A 23,894-nucleotide genomic window follows, 5' to 3' on the forward strand; every position below is an offset into this window, starting at 1 on the left:
ACTAACTTGGACGCAGTTAAGTGGCCGGTGTGTGTGTGTGTGTGTGTGTGTGTGTGTGCTGTTGTGGGTGTGGGGTGGGGGGGTCATTGGTCATCTACACTCAAAAATAATTTCTCGTTCAAAACATGATATGCTTAGTCCTGACAGGACATGTTTTTAGTTCAGTGCAACTTATTAAACTAAGTTAATCTTGTTCTAACTTAATTTTTTAAGTTACGCAAGTCAGTTTAACGTAATATAAGTTCAATGGACTCATAAGGTAATTTGATTCAGCTTAATTTAAGGCGACCTGTTTTTTTTACACTTATTTGAAATGAGCTGAAACGACACGATTCTTTATATATTTTTAAAATGTTTTATGTTCGATCCACTGTTCGTCAAAACTGTTCAGTTTAACTTAATATATTTGTGTTGGGACAAACTGAAGGAGTTTTGTTGAGGCCAGCACTTTATTTTACAGTGACGAATGAGATTAAGCTGGATGAATGAGTAAACAAACGAAGAGCCATTGGTGTTTGTGGTGATTAGATCTTACGGTAAACTTATTCACAGAGGAACATCTGCTGCCTCAACCATTATAAATGAAGACTGTGAACAAGTGTAATGTGTGAAAGAGAGTCTAAAACTCAACACTAGTGTCCACTGTCCTGCCTGTGAGGCAAATATAAAGCAAACACTGCAAACAAAAGGGGGAAAGTGTTTGGTAGCAAAATATTCTTCTTTTTTTTAATTTTGACAAGATTATTTGCTTGTTTTAAGGGGAAAATCACTTCATTTCGACTCATTATTTCTGAAAACAAGACAGTATTTTTGCTTGTCTAGAAAATGCTTCATGATTTCAGAATATTTAGATATTTGGACTCTAAAACTCTACGTGAGAAGGCATTTTTTTGCAGTGAAACGTTGGCATTCACAGTATTTATTATGAATATTTACTGATAACCAGGTCACAGATTTTTTTTACTGTAGCCTTTTCACTATTGGAATCATTGTACAGTGTGCATTAAAAGGAAACCGGAGAAAACATTAGAATATTTAACGTATTTTTCAATGGTCATTCTGCTTTCAAGATGCGGATGTGTTCTAACACACATTCTCACATCTGCTAGTGAATATACTGATGTGAGACAACAGGAAACCCACACATTTGTTTTCTCCTTTGTCTCTGATGTGTCACAGGCGCTTGCTTCAGAGGACGTTTATGCGCTTTGGTTGTTGAAATCTGGATTCAATTTATGTCTGAATTACCTTTGATCATGGAGGACTTTGTGTCATGGCGTCTGCTGCTGCTGCTGTGTCTCCTGCAGTGGGGTAAGACTGGAAAATTATATTATATTACTATTATTATACTGGGAGATATATATATACTAATCTGAACCATAAATTGATTGTTTTCTGGAGAATGTTTAAGTTTTGGAGATCATGTTTCAGTTTGAGGTACAATTTTCGCTTCTAACAAACCATAAACTATGAGCTTTGCCTCAGTAAACTCTTAACTATGCGCTTATTAATAGTTGTTAAGGCAGTAGTTTGGTTTAGGTGTGGTGTAGGATTGGAGATCAGAATAAGATCATGCAGAATATGTGCTTTATAAGTACTCATAAACAGACTAAATCTTAATTATATCCTTAACACTAGTTAATAACGAGGCTTTGGGCTTAAATGTAAACAGTAATTGGTACAAGTATTTTTGTATCATGTTTTTTATATTCAATGCTCGACCGTGTGGAGTTTAGTGTTTGTTCACCCCAGAAATTAAAGCTCAAATCTATTTTATTATACTGAGAAATATACTAATTCCAACCATAAATTAGTAATTTACTGAGGATTAATTAAGTTTTGGGGGTCATGCTATATTTTGAGGTACAATTCTCGCTTCTAACAAACCCTTAACTATGATTTATACCTCAATAAATACCTAATTATATGCTTAATAATAGTTATTAAGGGAGTATGGGGTTTAGGGATAGTGTAGGATTAGAGATCGTGCAGAATATGTGCTTTATGACGTAATAAAACATTATTATTAGTGAGAATAGGTGCTGAAATGAAATTAAATCTTATCAGTAATTGGTTTCCATTTCGAGTATTTGTGTATTGTGTTACTTTTATTCAGTGCTCCAGAATGTAAAGCTGTACTCTGTTTTTTTGCTCACCCCAAAATTAAAACTCAAATCTCTTATTTTACTGGAAAATCTACTCATTTCAACTCTTAATTGATCATTGACTGAGAATTAATAAAGTTTGGGGGTCATATTTTATTTTGAGGTACAATTCTGACTTCTAATATACCCTTAACTATGACTTTTGCCTCGATAAACTCAGAATTATCAGCTTATTAATAGTTATTAAGGCAGTAGTTGTGTTTAGGTATTAGAGATGTTGAATATGTGCTTTTCAAGTACTATTAAACAGACAATATCTTCATCATAGACTGGTAATAAGACACTAGTTAATAGTAGAATTGGTTCTGAAAGTGTTTGAGTGTTTGTGTATTGTGTAATTTGTTTCAATGCTTGACAATGTGGACTTGGTTTTTGCTCACCCCAAAATTAAAACTGCATAATTCACTCTTAATGTTAACGAATACAACATGCAAAACTTTACTAAACACTTAGACTGGATTTTTAATGTAATCAACATCGATCATTGACAACTTTCTTGGGTTTCATGCTCCAGAAATGGCATATAAGTGATTTATGAGAATATTCAAACCTCACCAAATCTAAACAATGTGCTTAAGCTTTCTTTATTTACTAAATGAATGTGCAGAATCTCTTAAATCATATCTGCTCTTTCACATTCGAGATCCTGGACCACAAAACCAGTCTAATGTTGCACAAATGTGGCACAATATGGGTTATAATTACAGACTTTCTACCAAAACTGATTAGGATATTAAGTAAAGAAGATCACGCTCCATGACAATCTTACTGTAAATATATATATTTTTTAATTTAGATGAGTAATATGCGTGACTAAGGGCTTAACTTGTTCACATTTAAAGGTGATTTTCTCTAGATTTAGATTTTTCTTTGGCGAGGTACACTGGACCAGCTCTATAACCTCACCAGGGTTCTCCAGGATTCATGGGAGCATGCCCAACCAGTCCACATGTGTCTTGCGGACTTGCAGAAGGCATTCGCCTGTATCCCTCATGGCATTCTGTGGAGGGTGCTGTGGGAGTATGGGGTCAGAGGTGCTCTGTTAAGGGCTGTCTCGTCCCTGTATGAACAGAGTAGGAGTTTGGTTCACATTGCCAGAAATAAGTCAGACTTGTGTCCAGTGCATGTTAGACTCCAGCAGGGCTGCCCCTTGTCACCGATTCTGTTCATAATTTTTACAATATTTCAAAGTGCAGCCTTGGGCTGGAGGGGGTCCGGTTTGAGTACCACAGGATTTCATCTCTGTTATTCGCAGACGATGTTGTTCTGTTGGCTTCATCGAACATGGACCTTCAGCATGCACTGGGGCGATTTGCTGCAGAGTGTGACACGACTGGGATGAGAATCAGCACCTCCAAGTCCGAGGCCATGGTGCTCCACCGGAAAAAGGTGGTTTGCCATCTCCAGGTTGGAGGAAAGTCCTTACCCCAGGTGGAGGAGTTCAAGTATCTCCGGGTTTTGTTCACGAATGAGGGAAGGATGGAGCGTGAGATTGACAGGCGGATCGGTGCATCAGTAATGCGTTCCATCCGTAGTGGTAAAGAAGCAGCTGAGCCAAAAGATTTACTGTTCAGTCAATCTACGTTCCCACTCTCACCTTTGGTCATGAGCTTTGGGAATAAATGAGTGGATAAATAAACCCTCAGATTCCAGATTTCAATAATTATATCTCAGCCAAATATTATCCAATCCTAACAAAGCATACATCAATGGAAAGATGATTTATTCTGCTTTCATGAGAAAAACTGAAACTTACTGTATGACTAGTTTTTTGGTTCCCATGTTCAGTCAAACGAATGCAGGCATGTACATGATTACTGAACAGTGCAAATAAAGCATTTTTAGGATAATGTTATGTTTGTTTGTTGTTGTTTTTGGAGATTTTGGAAATTGGTCAATGGAAAAGAGTAGCTTAAATTAGAAAAGAGAGTACGAGTCTAAGGTGACCAAATGTCCCCTAATGGTGCTGTTTTAATAAAAAATTAGGCAACACTTTATTTTGATGGTCCATTTGAGTATTACTGTCTGCTTAATATCTGCTGATACTGCATCTTCAACAGACATTTAACTGACTATAAGAAACTTTGCAAGTACATGTCAATTTACACTAACCCCAACCTAACAGTCTACTTATAATCTAATGAGAATCAGTTGGCATGTAGATGCAATGTAACTTAAATTCAACAAACAGACCATCAAAATAAAGTGTGAGCAAAATTAATCAACTGTATTGTCCAGATTTTTAAACTCTGCTAATCATAAGTGAGATCTTTTTGTTCTCATAAGTGAGATCCCAGTTTGCATCTTAAAATCTGGCCACCAAATTAAATTTGTCACCAAACCGAACAGAGCAAACCATGAAAATGGCATCATTTCAAGTGAAGATATTTACTGTCGGTCTAATGCCACTCTCCACACAGATCAGTGCGCCGGTCAGCGTGTGGTCCAGATCCAGGATGGTCCCCTGTACAGAGTGGAAGGATTTCCCATCTCCATCTCCTGTAGTGTTAGTGGGTTTAAAGGCCCGGATGAGCAGGACTTCGAATTTGGTGTCAGAAAAAAAAACGTTGAATTCAATATCATCAGTACTAAAGAGCCAGACTTTGCCTTTGCGAAGTTCTCCAACAGGGTGAAGCAAAAAGACATTGAAATCGTGAGGCTGACGGGGTCTTCAGCTAAACTGAGGATCAGAAATGTGGCGATGAACGATGCGGGACAAATCTTCTGTCACACCCCAAGTACAGATACCATCCTGCACGGACTATATGAAGCAGAAACAACACTTAACGGTAAGATATTTAAGTACTTTGACTTTATTCAGTGGCATCTCACATCTAGAGAAGTCAAGGTTTCTTTAATTTGAGCCGTAACTTTATTATCATGTCAATTTCACTGCTTGTTAATGCAAATATCCAATCAGCCAATCTCATGTCTTAAACTCAGTGTATTTAGGTGTTATAGATGTGAAGTTTAAACTGAGCAGCAGAATGGAGAAGAAGACTTACATGACTTTAAACTCACTGTTGTTGCTGGTCTGAATATTTCCAAAACTGCTAGTCAGGAGGGCCTGTATCATGGTGGTGGCTGAATAGACTTGATTAAATTAAACTTGATTGGATTAAAGGATTCACTTTCAGTTGACAAAATCAAGCTAGCTGTTGTAGTTGAAAAAGCCAGCAGTAATTTCATGCTGTAATGAGGTTAAATGAGAGAGGCAGGAACCATTAAACCTTTTAAACAACTTTAATAAACAAATAAACACAAAATAAATGTGTAGTGGCACATAAACAAACACCTAAAACAAACTAAAAGTGGTGCTGCGGTGGCGCAGTGGGTAGAGCTGTGACCTCACAGCAAGAAGGTCGCTGGTTTGAGTCCCGGCTGGGTCAGCTGGTGTTTCTGTGTGGAGTTTGCATGTTCTCCCCGTGTTGGTGTGGGTTTCCTCCGGGTGCTCCGGTCCAAACACATGCGCTATAGGGGAATTGATGAACTAAATTGGCCGTAGTGTATGAGTGTGTATGATTGTTTCCCAGTGATGGGTTGCAGCTGAAAGGGCATCCGCTGTGTAAAACATATGCTGGATAAGGTGGCGGTTTATTCCGCTGCAGTGAACCCTGGTTAATAAAGAGATTAAGTCAATAAGAAAATGAATGAATGAAACTAAAAGTGTCCTGGACCTCTCTCTGTTCTCCTTTTATCCGTCTGATTACTTGGTGTACACTAAACTGGTGACCAGCCATAATGCTGTGGTGCTGCCCAGCCTGTGCTTACTCCCCTACACCTCCTCAGAGAAGAGGTGAGCAATGCAGCCGATCAACAAACCTGGGCAAAGATAGCGGAGGCAAGAGAGAAAGATGAGGATAGACAGAAGTCACATTCAGAAAGAGAGGAAAAAGAAAGAATTGGTCTGGATTCCTAAACATGCTGCCGCTTGGTCCTATAGGGCAACTGTGGCCTATAATAGAGAGTTGGACATGTGATTGGTTGCAGGTTCGAGTCCTGGCACCAGCAGGGATTGTAGGTGATATGAGTGAATAACCAGCGCTCTCAATACCACGTAAAGCCCTTACATAAAGCTTCCAGGCTTTCAGAGTTCCAGTGTCTGTCATCACTTCTCTTTTTATCATTCCAATGCTCCTCCATGAGAATCAGTATTGGTGTGGCACACAGGTGATGCTCGAAAACACTCAGGTCACGGCCTTACCTTTAAAGGCATGGGCATTCATTTTACACCCTATTTCAGAGCTTCCACCAGTAGTGGGCCTTTGTGTAATTAAATCATTGAGGTGGATGTGAGTCAATAAGAAAGAGGGAAGTTGGCAAAGGAAGACAATAGAAACCCAAACTGGAATTCCGTCTGGTTTTGTTTATGCTCTTGTTCCCAGAAGTTAGTCACTTGTACTACCTTTGCTCAATAAAAAAAAGTTGCTCCTTTTGAAAATTGGCAAGTTGTCAAAAAGGTCTGTTTTATTTACAGTGGTACCGGACACCCTGAAGGCTATATATTCTGGTTCTCCCTCTCAGAGCATGTCTGAAGGTGATCCTCTTCAGCTTGAGTGCCAGGTCTACAGCGAGACTTTTCAACACACCCATCTGTCGGTCACCTGGTACGTCCATAGTGGAGAAGATGAGGACCCCCGACCAATCATTACTCTGGACAGAGATCTTACTGTAAAGCCAGGAGGTGGATTTGAGGATCGCTACCATGCAGGTCTGATCAGCATGGATAAAGTGGAGGACGCAACATACAGACTGAAGATGCCTCAAGTGCAGCAGTCAGACCAGGGGAAGTTCTACTGTTATGTAGTTCAGTGGATTCAAGACCCAGACCGTAACTGGACAGAGATTGCACACAAAACCTCCACAGCATGTAATGTGGAGATCAAACCTATCGGTGAGGTTTAGATTTTGTCATTTAAATATTTTTTTCTTGTTAAAAGTTTCATGTGTTCTGCGTATAAAGCTTTAAAGCGCAGAGAGTACATTTCTATTGAATACACTCTGTGACCTGGAGCAGTTTCCTGTTACTTGTGGTGGTTTACAATTAGTTTTTGAAAAGGAGAGCATGTTACACAGCCTTCCCCATTGACCATGTTTCACTTCTACAAAATGACAGATGCAAGAGTCTGATAAATCTTAGAACTTTTAACATGAACAACAAAAGATATAGGATTTTTTCTTTTATTGTTTTATTGTTATTTATCCCTGCTGTCTTTATATTTATCCAAAAAGAGCTGTAACTTATTATAACAGATGAGAAATCCTTGTGTAATCTATATAGATCAGAGCCTGGTGTAATGACTGTGTCACTATGACTGCAATCAGGAAGCTGCACAAGAGAAGCTGTTTGACCTCATTATATTTCCTGTCTCAATAGTGGCCACTGATGTAGGTTCCTTCAGTGTTTATATGAAGGCCTCAAAAGGGCCCCAACAAGATGGAGATGCACTAGACATCCGTTGCAGTGTGAAAGCACAGAATCTTCCTGGCTATTTCTATTCTGTGACGTGGATGAAGAACGAGAAGAACGTGGCCCAGATTGGATCTTCTGGGATGCTCACCGTATTTGATAGTTATAAAGATAGGGAGAATGCAGCAGAGATGAGAGCAGTGAAAACAAGTTTAACAGACTACATGCTGACCATCCATTCAGCTCGGACTGAAGATCAGGGCCAATACCAGTGTGAAGTATGGCAGGAAAGCATGAATGAAGACGGCACCTTCAAAAGAGTGCAAAAACAACTGTCCAACCCTGAGACTGTGAGCATCACGACTAAAGGTAATTATACTACAATGTTCCTCTCGTACAATCTAAAAATACCCCATACATTGGTTTGCATCTTGTACATAGACTCTATTTTTACAATGAAAACTTTTGCATGACCATACATACCCTGACACTGTCTGTTCTTGTCTGTCTGGTCAGAGAGTGATCTGGCTGTGGTCATGATGATGAAGGATGCAGTGACTGAAGGAGATGCTCTACAGGTCACCTGCTCTGTGTCGGGGTTCAAAGGTTCTTTATCAGTATCATGGCAGCACAAGAAAGACTCTGTGGACTCCTTCAGTGACGTCACTAGTCTGACCCATGAGGGAGTGATGAAAGATACTGGGACGAGGTACCAGAGTCGCCATGTTCAAACTCTCCATTCTCCAGCTGGAAACTTTACCCTGGAGATTGGTGAAGCTGGATTATCTGACAGTGGTGAATACAGGTGCCTTGTGTCTGAATGGACCATACAGAGCAATGGAGAGATGAAGAAAACCCACACCCAGTCTCAGCAAAGTAAAGTCACAGTGCGTTCAGTTGGTAAGACTATACACACTATTCTCAGGAACACAGAAACCTTCTGCATCAGTCGACATGCAATCTGTGTCATTACTTTTCTCTTAATCACAGCATGTTTTCTTTTCAGAATCTCTAATGAAGGTGACCTTGAAAAGTCGCAAAACAACCGTGCCTATAGACTCTCCAGTTGAATTACTATGTATAGTTGTAGGACCTGACGTTTCTTTGGCTGTACGCTGGATGTTTCGATCTCTCAATTCAACTGCACAGAAGAATATTTTAACAATACACAACGCTGGAGAAATTACCTGGTTAACAGATCAGAGAAATTATCAGCTGTCAGTTCAAGCACAGCTTTCCAGCACAATGTTCATTCTAATAATGCCAAGAGCCAGCAAGCAGCAAGAAGGACAGTACCAGTGCCAAGTTGATGCCTATCAAAGAGGTAGACAGAAAGCCATGAAGAACTCCAACCTGCTAGCAGTGACTATACAAAAACCTGGTAAATACGGCTGTACATTTTAATGTATTTATAAAGTACATTCCTCATCTTTATACAGTTGAAATTCTGAACTCCTATTTTTAAACCTATTTCTTCCCCTAACTAATAATCCCCGAATAGACAGGCATAAAGGTCTAACTCAATGAGTTAAATGAATAGTTATTTTGAGCCAGTTCCCAGGAGTACAAACGTTGATTCCCAAATTGGATAAATTACCTCTTGTATTTTTTAGCATGTTTGCGTATCTTAGTCTCTCAGATTCAGATGACTGAAGATTCAGAATTGTGTTTAACGTCTCTCTCTTTCTCTCCATGCAATTTTTAATGACAGACAGCAAACTGAGACTGTCGACACTCAAGTCTCGCCAGGAAACCACTGCCAACACTGATGCTAAGATTGAATGCTCCATCCTGAACACAACCACAAACTCCTCTCGTTTCACAATAACTTGGATGATTGGGTTTCAGATGCTCTTAAATATGGACCTAAATGCTGTTGTCAAGTACGGTCCAGCAGCTGGGGTAGAAATGGACCAGAGAATCCGCATGACAGTAAGACAGAAACACACTTTTCAGCTGACTGTGCATCAGACCAGAACCACTGACAGTGGCCAGTACCTCTGTGAGGTGGAAGAGTGGCTTCAGGATCCTCTTGGTGACTGGTATTCCCTGAAGAAATTGTCTGCTTCCACAGAGCTTGCTGTCAAAGAGAAAGGTAAAACACATTTACATCCCCAACAGATCTTTTAAGTGACTGGAAGTAAGTTCATGCAAACTGTGTATTGCTGAATAATTTGTGACAATGATCAAAAACTCTCAAAAAGGCTTCCATCCTGCAGACTCCTGCTCCATCTCAGGCAAACACACCTGAACCTGCTAATCTGACAGCTACTGTAGCTCTCTGCAACTCTCACATGGTTGTCCACTGAAGCTAAGCAGAGCTGTACCGGTCAGTACCTGCATGGGAGACCACATGGGAAAGCTAGGTTGCCACTGGAAGTGGTGTTAGTGAGGCCAGCAGTGGGTGCTCAACCTGCGGTCTAGGTCTTGATGCACCAGTATTGTGAAGGGGACTCTATACTGCTCAGACTACTAGAGCGCCATCTTTCGGATGAGACGTTAAACCAAGGTCTTGACTCTTTGTGATGTCCTTCGAAAAAGAGTAGGGGTTTAACCCTGGCATCCTGACCAAATTTGCCCCTGTCCATCCCCATCACTCCGTCTCCTCTCCACCAATTGGCTGGTGTGTGGTCTGGCGCAATGAGACTGTCGTCGTGTCATCCAGGTGGATGAGGAGATTTCCCCCAATGTGTAAAGTGATTTAAGTGTCCAGAAAAGCGCTATATAAATGTAAGGAATTATTAATTATTATTATAATCAAGTGCTGCATCCCAATTTGTGTAGTATTTATCCTAAATAGTATTCAAAAACATCATTAGTGTATCTCAAATTAGTATAGTATGTTGTAATGAGTATTCCAAAGTTTCCTGGATGGTCTACTGGTGCATCCACACCAGACGAATGAAGCATGAGTGATTTACATGTTAAGCCAATGCAAAGACGTAAATAGACATCCTGTGGCACAATTTGCGTGAATGAGGCGGCGTGAATGATATTGTGCAAATAAATTGGTTCGAGTTGAGCGTTTGATGCATGAATCTGAACTTCAGAGAACTTTTGAAGCGTTAACCAATCAGGAGCTTGCTCTTGTAGGGGGCGTGATTATGACATAGTGCCTGTTGTTGGTGTTCTTTTGCTGACACCGTACAACAGCTCATCAAACTGATCTTGGGTCAGTCTGAAGCACCGCTGAACACCTCCATCATCCAGGTACCGTTTCTGGAGGAATTGATAAACTCAGAGCTGGGTACCTCTGAAAGAATCAACGCTGTTTTTCAGCCTTCATAAAGCACATAAACACAGCTATTCTCTCAATAACATACATGTTAGCCATTTAGCAATGAAGCTAGAGTCACTGGGCAGAAAAAAGCCCTGCCCATGACGCGAATTCGCATCTATTGTGAAGTGAGATTGACCCGCGAATGAAGTAAACTCATGTGCGTGTCATGTCTGGTGTGAACACAGCATTCTACAGGGGTGACCAACCCTGTTCCTGGGCATCTACAGTACCTTCCTGCAGATTTCAGCTGCAATAGAACTATCCATATCAAACACGCCTGCCTGTAATTATCAAGTACTGTTCAGGTCCTAATTAATTAGTTCAGGTGTGTTCGATCAGGGTTGGAGCTGAACTCTGTAGGAAGGTAAATCTCCAGGAACTGGGTTGAGCACCCCTGGGCTACTATTATGAATTATGAATTGCAGATCTGTGCTTACTCTAATAGGCAAGACTCACGAATGGATTCAAAGTCTTCAGGATGGTTCCCTGCAACAGTAGGGTTGGTGATCCCTGATTTAAAAGTTCATACTAACACTCTGTCGTAATTGTTTTCTGTTGCAGCCAGTGATTTCAGAATGAACAAAGCTGACACTGAGCTGAATGTTAAAGAGGGAGAGCCGCTGACGTTGAATTGCTCAGTGGATGGTACTGGCTCTGAATCCACACTTCGCTACTCCCTTACCTGGTTCTTCACTCAAGATCAGTCCGCCAGTGTGACACTTCTGACTTACTTTTATGATGGTCGGCTGATATACAGCAGCTATGACCCAGAGCTTGCAGGACGACTCCATTTCTTCAGTCCAGCAGTGGGTATCTTCCAATTGACCATCCATAGAGCCATTCAGACAGACAGGGGGCGCTACCACTGCCAAGCTCAACAGTACCAGGTGGACTGTAAAGGCCATTGGTTAGCTAAGGCAAGCGATAAGTCCGGTTACACCAATGTTGGTGTACAGCTTATAGGTGAGTACTTTATATTTAAAAATCTGAACAATAAAGAAAATATCTGAAAATAACTGAATGTTCTGTGAAATTTAGAGAACAAACTGAGTGTGCGCAAAGAGAACCAAAGCCGCAGTATTACTAATCTGCAAGTGGGATTTACCGTTGACTGCATCGTTGACTCACGGTCCAGTGATGCATCTGTGTTTGAGGTGACTTGGTCTAAAGGTCTGGAAAATGAGCGCCCCATCATCATCTTCAATGCCAGTCGTGATGGGACTTTACACAGTGCAATCAATGATAAAGATCTGGTCTTCAAACGCCCAGGTGCTAAGCAATACATGCTGACCGTGCCAAACATCAACCTCGCTGATTCTGGCCTTTACCATTGTCAAGTTGTAGAGTGGATTCAGACAGCTGCAAACAAGTGGAGAAGGATAGGCGAAGACAAGTCCGGGCAGCTATCAATCCAAGTGAAGACTGAGGAAAGCCAAAAAAAGGAGAACTTTACCATGGACGAAACTGAAAAGAGCATTACCATCAAGCAGGGAGAGAAGTTTGAACTGGAATGCACTCTGAATGTGAAAAATGAGGATCCCTCTTATCACTATAATCTCAGATGGATCTTCAATAGCCCAGACTCATCAAGCGGGATTGTGTTATTGGCTTATTCTTTTAATGGTCGTCTTCAGTATGTGACAGAGAACCAGCAACTTAAGGACAGATTACGCTTCTCCAGACCTACCACCGATACGTTTCATCTGACTGTGCTAAATGCAGGTATAGCTGATACTGGAAGCTATCAATGTAGAGTTGAGATGGTCCAGCTTGACTGTGAGGGCCAATGGACACAAACAGCAAAAAGCCAGTCAGGATCAACCACCATCACAGTTCACAGTATCGGTAATACATCCATTTACATTTATACATTTTTAGGCTGCTTTCACACCTGTGAATTGATTCATTTGTTCTGAAACAGGGTTTAAAATTGCTATGATGTTGCTCTCTGTTCTTGGTGCGGTTCGCTTTCACACGGCAAAGTTTCTAAACGGACCAAAATAGCTAAAACAAGTCATGCTTGACTAAATTCTCCTAACATTGGTCAGAGTTTCACGGTATATTTTGCAGAGTCCTGCTCAGCTCCATTTGCGGGGGACTCCCGGAACTTCCGGGAGATTTGGGATGTCTGGAATGACCTCCCGCCCTACTCATAATACTCTCTTCATATAGCCGTATGCCCATTACATATCAATAAAACACTGTGATACAGCCGGGCTCGGATCGTGTCGCTTTCTCATTACAATCAATCTGCTCCAGAGTTTGTTTCAATCGAGCCGAGACCACCTCCTTCCGGCAATCTCGGACCAATTATTTTGGCACAGATCTGAGCGTGATTGCCGGATTCACACATGCCAAACAAACCCCGCCAACTGGGCAAACGAGACAGGCTCCGAAACAAAAGTCTAGTTGTGAAAGCACCCTTAGTCTCTGTGGCCTTGTCCCATGAACATGAACATTTCAGTTCTGCAGGGTTTTTTTGAGAAGGTGCTCGCTGCAGAGCCACTTGTGTGGCGCTCACCTCCAATAAGGGGAAGCTTGAGCTCCAGCTCCTCCTCTTATAAGCTGTTTTAATGCGTACACCTACCCCGCCCCTAACCCCAACCCCCAGTGAAATCACTTGTAGAAGAAGAGCACTCTGAAGCAGGGTTTCATTCAGGATGTCTCTGTATATTGCTGCATTCATCTTTCCCTCTATCCTGACTAGTCTTCCAGTTGTTGCTGCTGAAAAACATCCCCACAGCATGATGCTGCCACCACCATGCTTCACTGTAGGGATGCTATTAGACTGGTGATGAGCACTGCCTGCTTTTCTCCAAACGTAACGCCTGGCGTTCACTCCAAAGAGTTCAGTTTGAGTCTCATCAGAGCAGAGAGTTTAGTTTCTGATGGTCTGAGAGTCCTTCAGATGCCTTTTTTTTCAAATTCCAGGCGGGGAGAGTCTTCAGTCTGGCCACCCTACCATACAGGCCTGATTGGTGGATCGCTGCACAGATGGTTGTCCTTCTGTAAGGTTCTCCTCTCTCCACAGAAGAATGCTGGAGCTCAGACAGAGTCACCATCGGATTATTAATCACCTCCCTGACTAAGACCCTTCTCCCCCGATCACTCAGCTTAGATGGCCGGCCAGCTCTAGGAAGAGTCCTGGTGGTTCAGACATCTTCCACTTACGGATGATGGAGGCCGCTGTGCTCATTAGAACTTTCAGAGCAGCAGAAATGTTTCTGTAACCTTCCCCAGCCTTGTACCTCAAGACAATCTTGTCTGGGAGGTCTACGGACAATTCCTTTGTCTTCATGCTTGGCTTGTGCTTTGACATACACTGTCAACCCTGGGACCTTACATAGACAGGTGAACGCCTTTTCAAATCATGTCCGATCAGCTGAATTGACCACAGGTGAACTCCAATGAAGCTGCTGAAACATCTCAAGAATGATCAGTGGAAACAGAATGTACCTGACCTCAATTTAGAGCTCCACGACAAAGGCCAGAACATGACTAGACCAAGTCTGTCTTCCAGACAAGGGCTAAACATGGACCATATCTGGGCCAAGTTAATTCTCAAAGCGACCTGATTGGTTGAATTTTTTTTTCTTCACTCAAAAATAATTAAAATGTATTTCAAATGTGGGTCAAGATAGGCCAACCTACGTGACCCACATATCAGTTTTTTCAACATCTGAGCCAAATACTACATCTGGCTCATGTCTTGTGTGCCGCCTTAAAGATGGTGCCACCTCTGCCAAACCCGGGCCATGTTAGGCCCACATCCTGTATGCCAATGCCGGATGAATGCCAGCTTTATGCCAAATCTGGGCCAGAATTCTCTGGGGAGTGTCTTTTGAACACTTAAGGTGTCTTTTGGTGCTCAAGATGTGCCAGTGTTCATTTTGCAGACTAAATATTTTCCTGCATAGCCCACTGAGCGCGATCATGCATTCACAATGATACAGACTGTCATAAGGGTGGGGTTAAAGGGGCAAACCATTTAGCACTATTCAAGAGCAGACCCCCAAAATATGTTTCAAGCTTGACTCAAGGGTTAAATGGAGGGGTCAAACGCCCCTGTAAAACACCCTGCGGTTACAGTGTGGTCATGTGGCTCATGAAAGTTGATTTTTTGCCTCAAAACATTGCTGTGCATGATGTTTTTTCCTCTGTTTAACATCATATTGGGCTCCACTTTTTAGTCTTCTGATTGGCCAACAATGCTGTACTGTTACACCCCATTCACACAGGCGTTAGGGTCAATGCTACCCATTCACTTTGAATAGGTGATGTCAGGCATTGTGGAAGCGTCAGCCAATCAGATCGCTGTATGCAAATACACCAGTTCCGACAGTAGCCAACTGCTGACTAATTTCATTGACTGACGCTGCTATGATGATCACGTCAGACACGCCCTTTGTCAAGCGTTGACGCTGAAGCCCTGTGTGAATGCATCATTAGGGTTATATTGCCATCTGTTGATTTAGCATGCTAGATCTTGACAGTGTTTTTGTTTTCAGATAAATGCAACTTATAAATCTCTCTGCTCATAAAAAAACATGTATGTTTGGGCATGGCCTTAGTACAGTCTTATTAACAGCTTATACATTTCTGTCCTATTATTCAGAACCATCAACATAAGACCTTTATAAGGTGAGTGTTTGTCATGTCAGTCGTTGTCTAATATCTGATGTTGTGTTTGTATTTTAAACAGAAAGTAATCTGCATGTGCAGAAGGAGAACCAAACCCTCAACATTACTGATCTTCAGGCTGGGTTCACCACTGATTGCGTTATTGCCTCACAGTCCAGTGATAAATCTGTCTTTGAGGTAACATGGTTTAAAGCTGAAGAAGGAGGAACCCATGTTATATTCACTGCCAAGCATGATGGTACTTTACGTAGTGCTCTTCATGATAAATCTCTGGTGTTTGGACGACCAGATGCCACACACTATAAACTGACTGTGCCACAGATCGACCCCACTGATAAGGGGAAATACTACTGTCAGGTAGAAGAGTGGCTTCACACTGATAACGCCTGGAAGAAACTGGCTTCAGATCGCTCTGGAGTGCTCTCTGTCCACGTTCACACTCAAGGTAATGATCTCAACTTAGAAATGTACTTTGTATTTACATTAGTATCAGCAGTGTTTTCTAATATAAGGAAAAAGTCACTTAATTTTGACATATTATTTCTTAAAACTTTCCCAGTACTGGGTTGCGGCTGGAAGGGCATCCACTCTGTAAACATTTGCCAGAATAGGCGGTTAATTCGGCTCCTATAAATCAGGGATTAAACCAAACCAAGCTTTCTTAAAACAATACAATATTTGCTTGTTTAGAAAATTTTTCTTCATTTAATAATTTTTAGATATTTAGACTAGAAACAAGACAAGCAAATCATTTTTGCAGTGCATTTACAGTCCGTAAATGTGTTTCGTTTTTCAAATCTTTTTCTCAAGTAAGAAATGTTCCAACATGTGATTTGTTTTCTCAGGTGATCCTGAAAAGCAGTCAGCAGATCCGTTAGGAGTAACAATGGGAATCACCATTCCTCTGATCTGTTTTCTTGTGTTGGTCATAATACTGTTGTTGAGACGAGAGCACAAGAGAAACTGTGAGCTGAAGAAAAAGAAGGACTGTCTGTGGGCTGAAAACAACCCTCTTTCCCCTGCGCCGGGAGACAACTCATGTGCAGACAATCACTCCTAGCCTCTCCGCCACGGCATTGTGAAAGATTTTTACTAAGAGTTATCAACTTCGGATGTGTCTACATGACTCTGACTACATATACATGGATATCAGTAATCAATATATTGACCTTAATCTGAATCAGGCAATAAGATGATTAAGATGTTTACATGAGTTGCTTTTAGAATGTTCCTATCATGATCCTGTTTTACATGGTTTAGCACGTAGGTTTTACTTTCATTCAGCAAAATTTCCCCTGAGACAAACTCTGAGGTGCTGGATGAGAGTATGGAGTAAGGCCTGATAGGAGAGAGTTTAAGTTAAAGGGATTTTATTCTGCACACCAAATGGAAAGAAAACTTCTGCATTTCTAAAGTTGAATTTAAAAGTTGTGTTTAGTGATTGGAGATGTGTGTCTGTGGTCCTGATCTGACTTAATAACTTCGGGGAATACAGTGTCAAACAGGTAAAAACTCCTCCATGACTGTAATAGTTTGATTACGGTGGTAAAATCTGTACTGCACTTCAATAATGCCATTAAAATGGGAATACTCCACATGTCTTAATTCAGTTTGTGTTTACCACGATTAAAACTTTAGTTGGATTAAGGTAACCAGTAATCTCTGTTTACCCTACTGAAAAAAAACAGCTTAAACCAGCCTAGGCTGGTTAGCATGTTTTAGCTGGTCAACCAGGGTGGTTTTAAAAGGGTTTTGGCCACTTCCAGGCTGGTTTCCAGCCATTTCCAACCTGGTCTTAGCTGGTCAGGCTGGTCATTTTCCACCCTGACCAACTTAGACCAGGCTGGAAATTGCTGGAAACCAGCCTGGAAGTGGCCAAAACCCCCGTAAACCACCCTGGTTGACCAGCTAAAACCAGCCAACCATCTTAGGTTGTTTCATTAGAGTACATGGTCAACTAATCACAGTATTCTCTTAATTGTATTAAAATCAGTGTATTGATGTCCATGTAAAAAAAAAAAAGTGATGTACTAAAACCTGTAAAGTTTTTCTTCATGTACGAACGCATGTCTCGTCGTCTCGTGCAAATATCTCTGTTTATCCCTGGAAACAATAAAACGCTGCATTCATCATGTCAGACCAGTAGGTGGTGCTGTGAGAAACTCTGCTCATCTCTGCCAACAGCGTTATTTTCATTAAGTACATTTACACAGGGTCATTTTTAGAGGTTTTATCACCCCAGGCCAGTGTTGGAGGACCACCAACACCGTCTCCTTATGTCTCCTTTGTCTGTCACACCTATTACAGGTCTTTCAGTCTCTGCTAATGAGCTGATGATCTGAATCAGGTGTGTTCGGTTAAGCAGACATGATAAATATGCAGGGCTGGTACTCCTCCAGGAACGTGGTTGAGAAACACTGCCCTAGGCGTTACAGGTATATTCTATTGTCAAACTTGTACTATTGCTGTTGTTTGCACTGTATTTGCTGTCAGTGCTATTTTGTCCACATAGACATCAGATGAAGTGATTGTCTTTTTAATTCAGATGATTGTATTTGGGAAGTCTGCAATGTTAGCTATAATAACACATCTGGTGGCACCATACATTACGTCATTTACATGAGCATTTATTCATCATGCAGGCATTATGCAGATTCATCATAATGAGGGTAATCATGTGCCTGGATAATCTAATGAGGTTATTATTTTATGTATGGTCAGAAACGTGGCTAATTCCTACAATGTCATTCGTATGATATATTAATCCACTGTAAATATCACACCGTCGGTGGTGCAGTGGTAAATCTTTCTCCCCATATACAGTTGAAATCAGAATTATTAGCCCCCCTTTGAATTTTTTTTCTTTGTCAAATATTTCCCAAATGATGTTGAACAGATTCAGGAATTTCTCACAGTATTTCCTCCAATATTTTTTCTTCTGGAGAAAGTCTTATTTGTTTTATTTCGGCTAGAATAAAAGCAGTTTTTAATAATTTTAAAGCCATTTTAAGGTCAATATTATTAGCCCCCTTCAGCAATATTAGTGTTGGATTGTCTCCAGAATAAACCACTGTTATACAATGACTTGCCTAATTACCCTAACTTTACCCTAATTACCCTAGTGAAGCCTTTAAATGTCACTTTAAGCTGAATACTAGTGTCTTGAAGAATATCTAGTCTAATATTATGTGCTGTCATCATGACAAAGAGAAAAGAAATCAAACTATTATGTTTAAAAATGTGCTGGAAAAAAATTAAACAGAAATTGGAGGGAAAATAAATGGGGCTAATAATTCAGGGTATTCAACTATTCAATATTCAACTGTATATTACGTATATGAGCATATAAGTTTTTTAAATGTAATTTAATTTCTTCTTTTATTTACATTGATAAGTTGTTTTTTTGTGTGTGAAAATCCAATAGTGGTGGCAGACATGATAAGCATCTTCCCTCTTTTAAAGCATGTATTTTACCGTCTGATAGATGATTGTGTCATAGCCTTTATTACTCTCTATGCTGTCCACAGACATGTTTCCACTTGCCTAAATGATTGTTAACAGCTGCGTCATATAACAATATTCAGAATTTGATTGTGCAGTTTATAAACGTTCATTCAGATGCTCTATTTTCCATTAAAATGAATGTAATTGACTGTCCATGTCTCTGTTTACTCTTACTTCACCTTACAGTAGACCTATTATGCTACTTTTTACAAGATCTAAAATGCGTCTCTGCTGTGTCTAGACTGTGTGTGTTTGAGTTTGAGCTGAAAACACCGCACAGATAATGTCCTCCAGCTCTCTGAAGCTGACCCTTTCAGGCTTTGATCCTAATTATGGCGTTTTGGTGACTGTCGCTTTAAATGCAAATGAGATTGTGCTCTTTTTCAGAACAGGGCGGAGCTACAGATGCTTCTGTCTGTCTATGGAGACTCCTGTCGCTGTTCATTTGTGCTTCATCTAAAACTCCACCTTTATAATCCTCTTAAGGGGGTCGCACATCGACAGTTGGAAGTATTGCACACCAGACGCGCACATTCCAATGTTGATTAATATGAAACTATTCAGATGGCACTCTGAGCTGCTGCAGATTTATGAATGGTGTCCTGAGTCGTAGCTAGGCGGTGTGCGTAATGCCAGTGTGTGTACCCTGATAGAAGTCTATGTTTAGAATTCTAAAATGCATGGCGGTGCGTGGTGCGGTGGGTCGCCAAGCGGCAGGTCAGGTGTGCGACCCCCTTTAGTCTATACTGACATTATCTTCAGCAGCTCAAACACTAATGGCTAATGGACAGACGGCTGCTTCTCACTCAGGGCTGCTGTTTATGCTAATGAGATGGAGAGATGGGCACTAGTGGGCGGGGCTTTCCCCCTCTGATGACATCATACAAAGGGAGAATGTCAATCAAAGTGTTTCTGCAGACTGTTTTGATCAAGTCTGATTAGAACTAATTTAATTAATACATTTTTACACATTAGAGGCTGGAGATATTCACACACTGCTCACACACACTGCTGATTTTTTCATAATAGGCCTCTTTAAGGTTAATAGCACAGCAGCTGTGGTCATTGACTCATGCTGATAGTCATTTCCATGGTAGACAGGAAGATCAGATGATGAGCAGATCTGCTCAGCAATCCTCATTCAGCACTTGTGGCTTTTTTTTTTTTTTTTTGCTTAAGTGTGTTGAGCTGACACCGCAAAGGAAACGCTTTTCATTGCAAAAACACATTGCATGACTGTCTGACACCACTAACCACTAGACATGTGATGTAGATAGTCTGGTTAAGTAATACGGGAAAGCTACATTATGGTGTATTATATATCTGGCTTTATATGTGCGTGTGTGTGCGTGCGTGCGCACGTGCGTGCGTGCGTGTGTGTGTGTGTGTTTTTATGTCATGATGTTTTTTTTTCTTCTGTCTTCATCTTCTGACCAATCAAATGCTCTCTAGTGTCTGACATGCCCCGCCCCCTTTTCCTCATTGGCTGATCATTTGATGCACTTGAGCTCAACCACTCTCGCTGGCAGAGCAGTGAGAATCTAAACGCTATGTTTATGTTTTTTTAATAAAGGGGAGGAGCCACAATATGCCCCGCCCTCTATGTTTCAGTTGAGATTACATCAAACATCCGATATATAGTGTACATATAGAGCTAAAATAAATAAGGGGGACACTTGGAGTTACATTGTGTTGTTTAAGTGTTCCCTTTATTTTGTGCAGTATACAGTGGTGGAAAGAGTACTGAACAATCATACTCAAGTAAAAGTACCATTACTTGCCTAAAAATGTAGAGCAAGCAGAGTAAAAAGTATTGGTTGTAAATATTACTCAAAGTATGAGTAAAAAGTCGCCCTTTCAAAAGTACTCGAGGATAGTGAGTATTATAACGCTGTAAATAGCTGATGCGTTTACTTGTAATTTGTGGATGTGTGTAAACGTAATATTCTGTAGTGCATTTAGTTATTGTCCAGCAGGCACACAACATCATAAGACGTTAATATTAGGTTAGATTTGGGTCGTGACGTCAGGTGACCAAAATTCAATGTCTAGCCAGTATCTAAGGACAACGTTATTTTGATGTCCAATAACGACGTCAAATGACGTTGATATTTGGTTGATTTTAGACTGTGTGGTCATAAGCGAAAGTGACCAAAGTTCAACGTCGATCCAACATCTTAAATCAACGTCATATTGATGTCAAATACATTTATTCGTCTGGTTTGGCAAATAAAATCCAACGTCTGATGGATGTCATAGTGGGAACGTCCACACATCAAGCTGTAACCTGTATATAATGTTGATAGTACATCCATCTGTAAATATCACCATAGTTTTTCTATAACTGCACTTTATAACTTATACCTGTATCCTGCACTTGCTGCTATTGCACTGCTGGTTAGACCGAAACTGCATTTCGTTGCCTTGTACTTGTACATGTGTAATGACAATAAAGTTGAATCTAATCTAATCTATCTTTAACAGCATTAGATGTTGATACTTGGTTGATTTAAGGTTGGACGTTGGACACTGAGGTTAGGGATGGCTGACTTGAAACTGACGTTTCTACACAGTGTCGAGATCCCCAAGCGCAAGTGTTTCGAAACACTGCACCAAAGCATGATCCGAAACATTCAGGTCATGTGACTAAAGTGTTTCGAAACCCCTGGTCATGTGACTAAAGTGATTCAAATCATCAGGCATTTCAGAAGTGTTTCGAGACCTGGCGAATCTGTAATTCACTGACAGAGTCGCTTAAACTTCTGTCTCATATAGCCTAGTAGACAGTGTGTGTGCATGTTGTTATATGCTTCAAATAACTTTTGGGTTCGAGTCCCGACTTGTACAAATACTCCGAAATCATGATTTTATTTATTTTAATGATGTTACTGTTTGATGGTGTTGTTTAGATAAGATACAGCTGCTGATACGCCATTAATTTAGCATCATTTTTGTAACACCTGTAAAACAATAATTAACCATTTTACAGTACTGTGATGGTTGAGTTTAGGTTTTGGGTAGACGTTAATAAAATACAATGGGAAATTTAATGAATAATATAAATAACTCCTGTTAACTTCTGGCCTCAACCGTCTCTGATCTAGCAACAACCCTGTTTTAAGACCAAAACAAGACATATTTATTCACAAAGTGTTTATTCGGATGTCAGACCAATGTTGAAACAAAACGATACAAGAATAAAGCATTTTAAAATGGCTGTACCAGTCTGGATTCGAACCCACTATCGCCGTACAATAGTCAGGAACCCTAACGACTCCACTAAATCACTTGTAGATTTGAATACCTCAATTTGCTCAACTGTTTTTTGCTGAAGCTGTTCCAGTGCAATCCATTAAAATATGACCACCAGGTGTCACCGTAGAGTGCGGTTTGAAACGTTTCGAAGCTTCGACACTTTTGCTTCGACTGTTTCAGTGTTTCATGAAGCCTCGCTTTGCCCACCACTAATTGAGGTCAACCTGACGGTGGGTTCTGACATCAACCTGATTTTCGTTTCCAAACAAAATGCAACGTCCCCACCAGGGGCGTAGCAACCGGGGGGGACGGGGGGGATCCATCCCCCTCACTTTTAGAGACAGACCATTTAGAAACAGGTGATAAATAATTATATGAACATATGATCTTATACAGCCGTCCCCCCTATTTTTAAAATGTCTGCTACGCCCCTGGTCCCCACGACATTGGGGTACAACATCAATCTGACGTCTTGTTGACGTCTTGTGCCTGCTGAGTGTTTAAGGCCATTTCGGTCATCACACAGTAAACATCCGTCATCTTCTCATCAGTAACATGCATCTAAACAGTCTCTGGGTCAATGCGTGTAAAGATTTTGGACATTGGCTTGGACACTTGTAATGCTTTCAAACAGTTTGCTGCATGTCGTGAGGTAGTTCATTATGATGCGATTTGCCTTCTATGTGCGATTTAATTGGACTGATTAATCTAGACAGGAAAAAATAAAGCAGTGACTGCAGGTTGAAGGAAAGTAGAGGAGTAGAAGTACCGATACTGCACTGAACATGTGTAAAAGTACGCATCTTTACAACTACTTAGTGAATTACAATTTCTGAGAAAAACTACTCAATTACAGTAGTTTGAGTATTTGTAATTAGTTAGTTTACACCACTGGCAGTATATAGATGAGCTATTCTCACCTCACATCTAATTAAAGTTGCAATATCTATATATTTACTAACATGCTGGAAAGAAACTGCAGATTATTTTCAGTCACAAGTTACTTTTGAGGCGTTTCTGCATTTCCTGCTTACATTTTTTTGTGTTGAAATGCTGAGTTGAGTGTGCAGAGACATTAGCGAGGCATTTATACAGTATATTTAGTCTCCACAAAAATGCTTCTGTGTAAGATTTTGCTGCATCTTGCATTGTTTTGCATGTGTGGATAAATGTTGCCCTCTGGTGGTGAAAGTGGCTCACACACCAAGACCATCCATTCACTTAATCATTCAATTCAAGAGTTCCCACTTAGATATGCTTGGCGTATAAAGCAGGTTTGGCATGCTGTCCGGGAGAGAACCCTGAGCTCGGAGATATTTGAGCCCAGGGCTCCCGCCCGGTCGATAAGCATATCAGGAGATCCGAGATCAGGTACAGTAGGTCTCGAGAGCTCCCCTTTTAGAAAAGGGAGGAAAAGGAGGAGAAGGGGTGGAAGGGGGGATTCTTCCAAACGAAGATAAAACATTAGGGAGAAAATGATCCATTTATAGTAAACTAGGATCACTCTGATTGGATTATTACTGATTACTGATGAGTGGCCAGTCGAGCTCAATCATATCACGTGCTCCTCTCCAAATTAGTTTATGAAACTTCACTTAATCAATAAAACAGCAGCAGCAGTTTATGAGGTTAAAACAAA

At 40.8% G+C, this 23,894-nt stretch overlaps 1 protein-coding gene across 2 annotated transcripts; it reads left to right on the forward strand.

Annotated features, from left to right (window-relative positions):
• The first annotated feature begins 1,162 nt into the window (after positions 1 to 1,162).
• On the forward strand, positions 1,163 to 17,328 carry LOC130234763 (immunoglobulin superfamily member 3-like). Of its 2 annotated transcripts, XM_056465052.1 has the most exons (11): positions 1,163 to 1,311; positions 4,586 to 4,954; positions 6,643 to 7,059; positions 7,543 to 7,944; positions 8,092 to 8,475; positions 8,582 to 8,956; positions 9,287 to 9,670; positions 11,417 to 11,818; positions 11,894 to 12,700; positions 15,558 to 15,941; positions 16,342 to 17,328. In XM_056465052.1, exons 1-11 carry the CDS (start codon positions 1,236 to 1,238, stop codon positions 16,554 to 16,556), a joined length of 4,215 nt encoding a protein of 1,404 aa, XP_056321027.1. In that variant the 5' UTR covers positions 1,163 to 1,235; the 3' UTR covers positions 16,557 to 17,328. The 2 variants fall into 2 exon arrangements, with proteins under 2 accessions (XP_056321027.1, XP_056321028.1); XM_056465053.1 differs by lacking the exon at positions 11,894 to 12,700.
• The last annotated feature ends 6,566 nt before the right edge of the window (positions 17,329 to 23,894 follow it).

This window comes from Danio aesculapii, chromosome 9 (assembly GCF_903798145.1).
Source record: "Danio aesculapii chromosome 9, fDanAes4.1, whole genome shotgun sequence".
Classification (NCBI taxonomy): domain Eukaryota; kingdom Metazoa; phylum Chordata; class Actinopteri; order Cypriniformes; family Danionidae; genus Danio; species Danio aesculapii.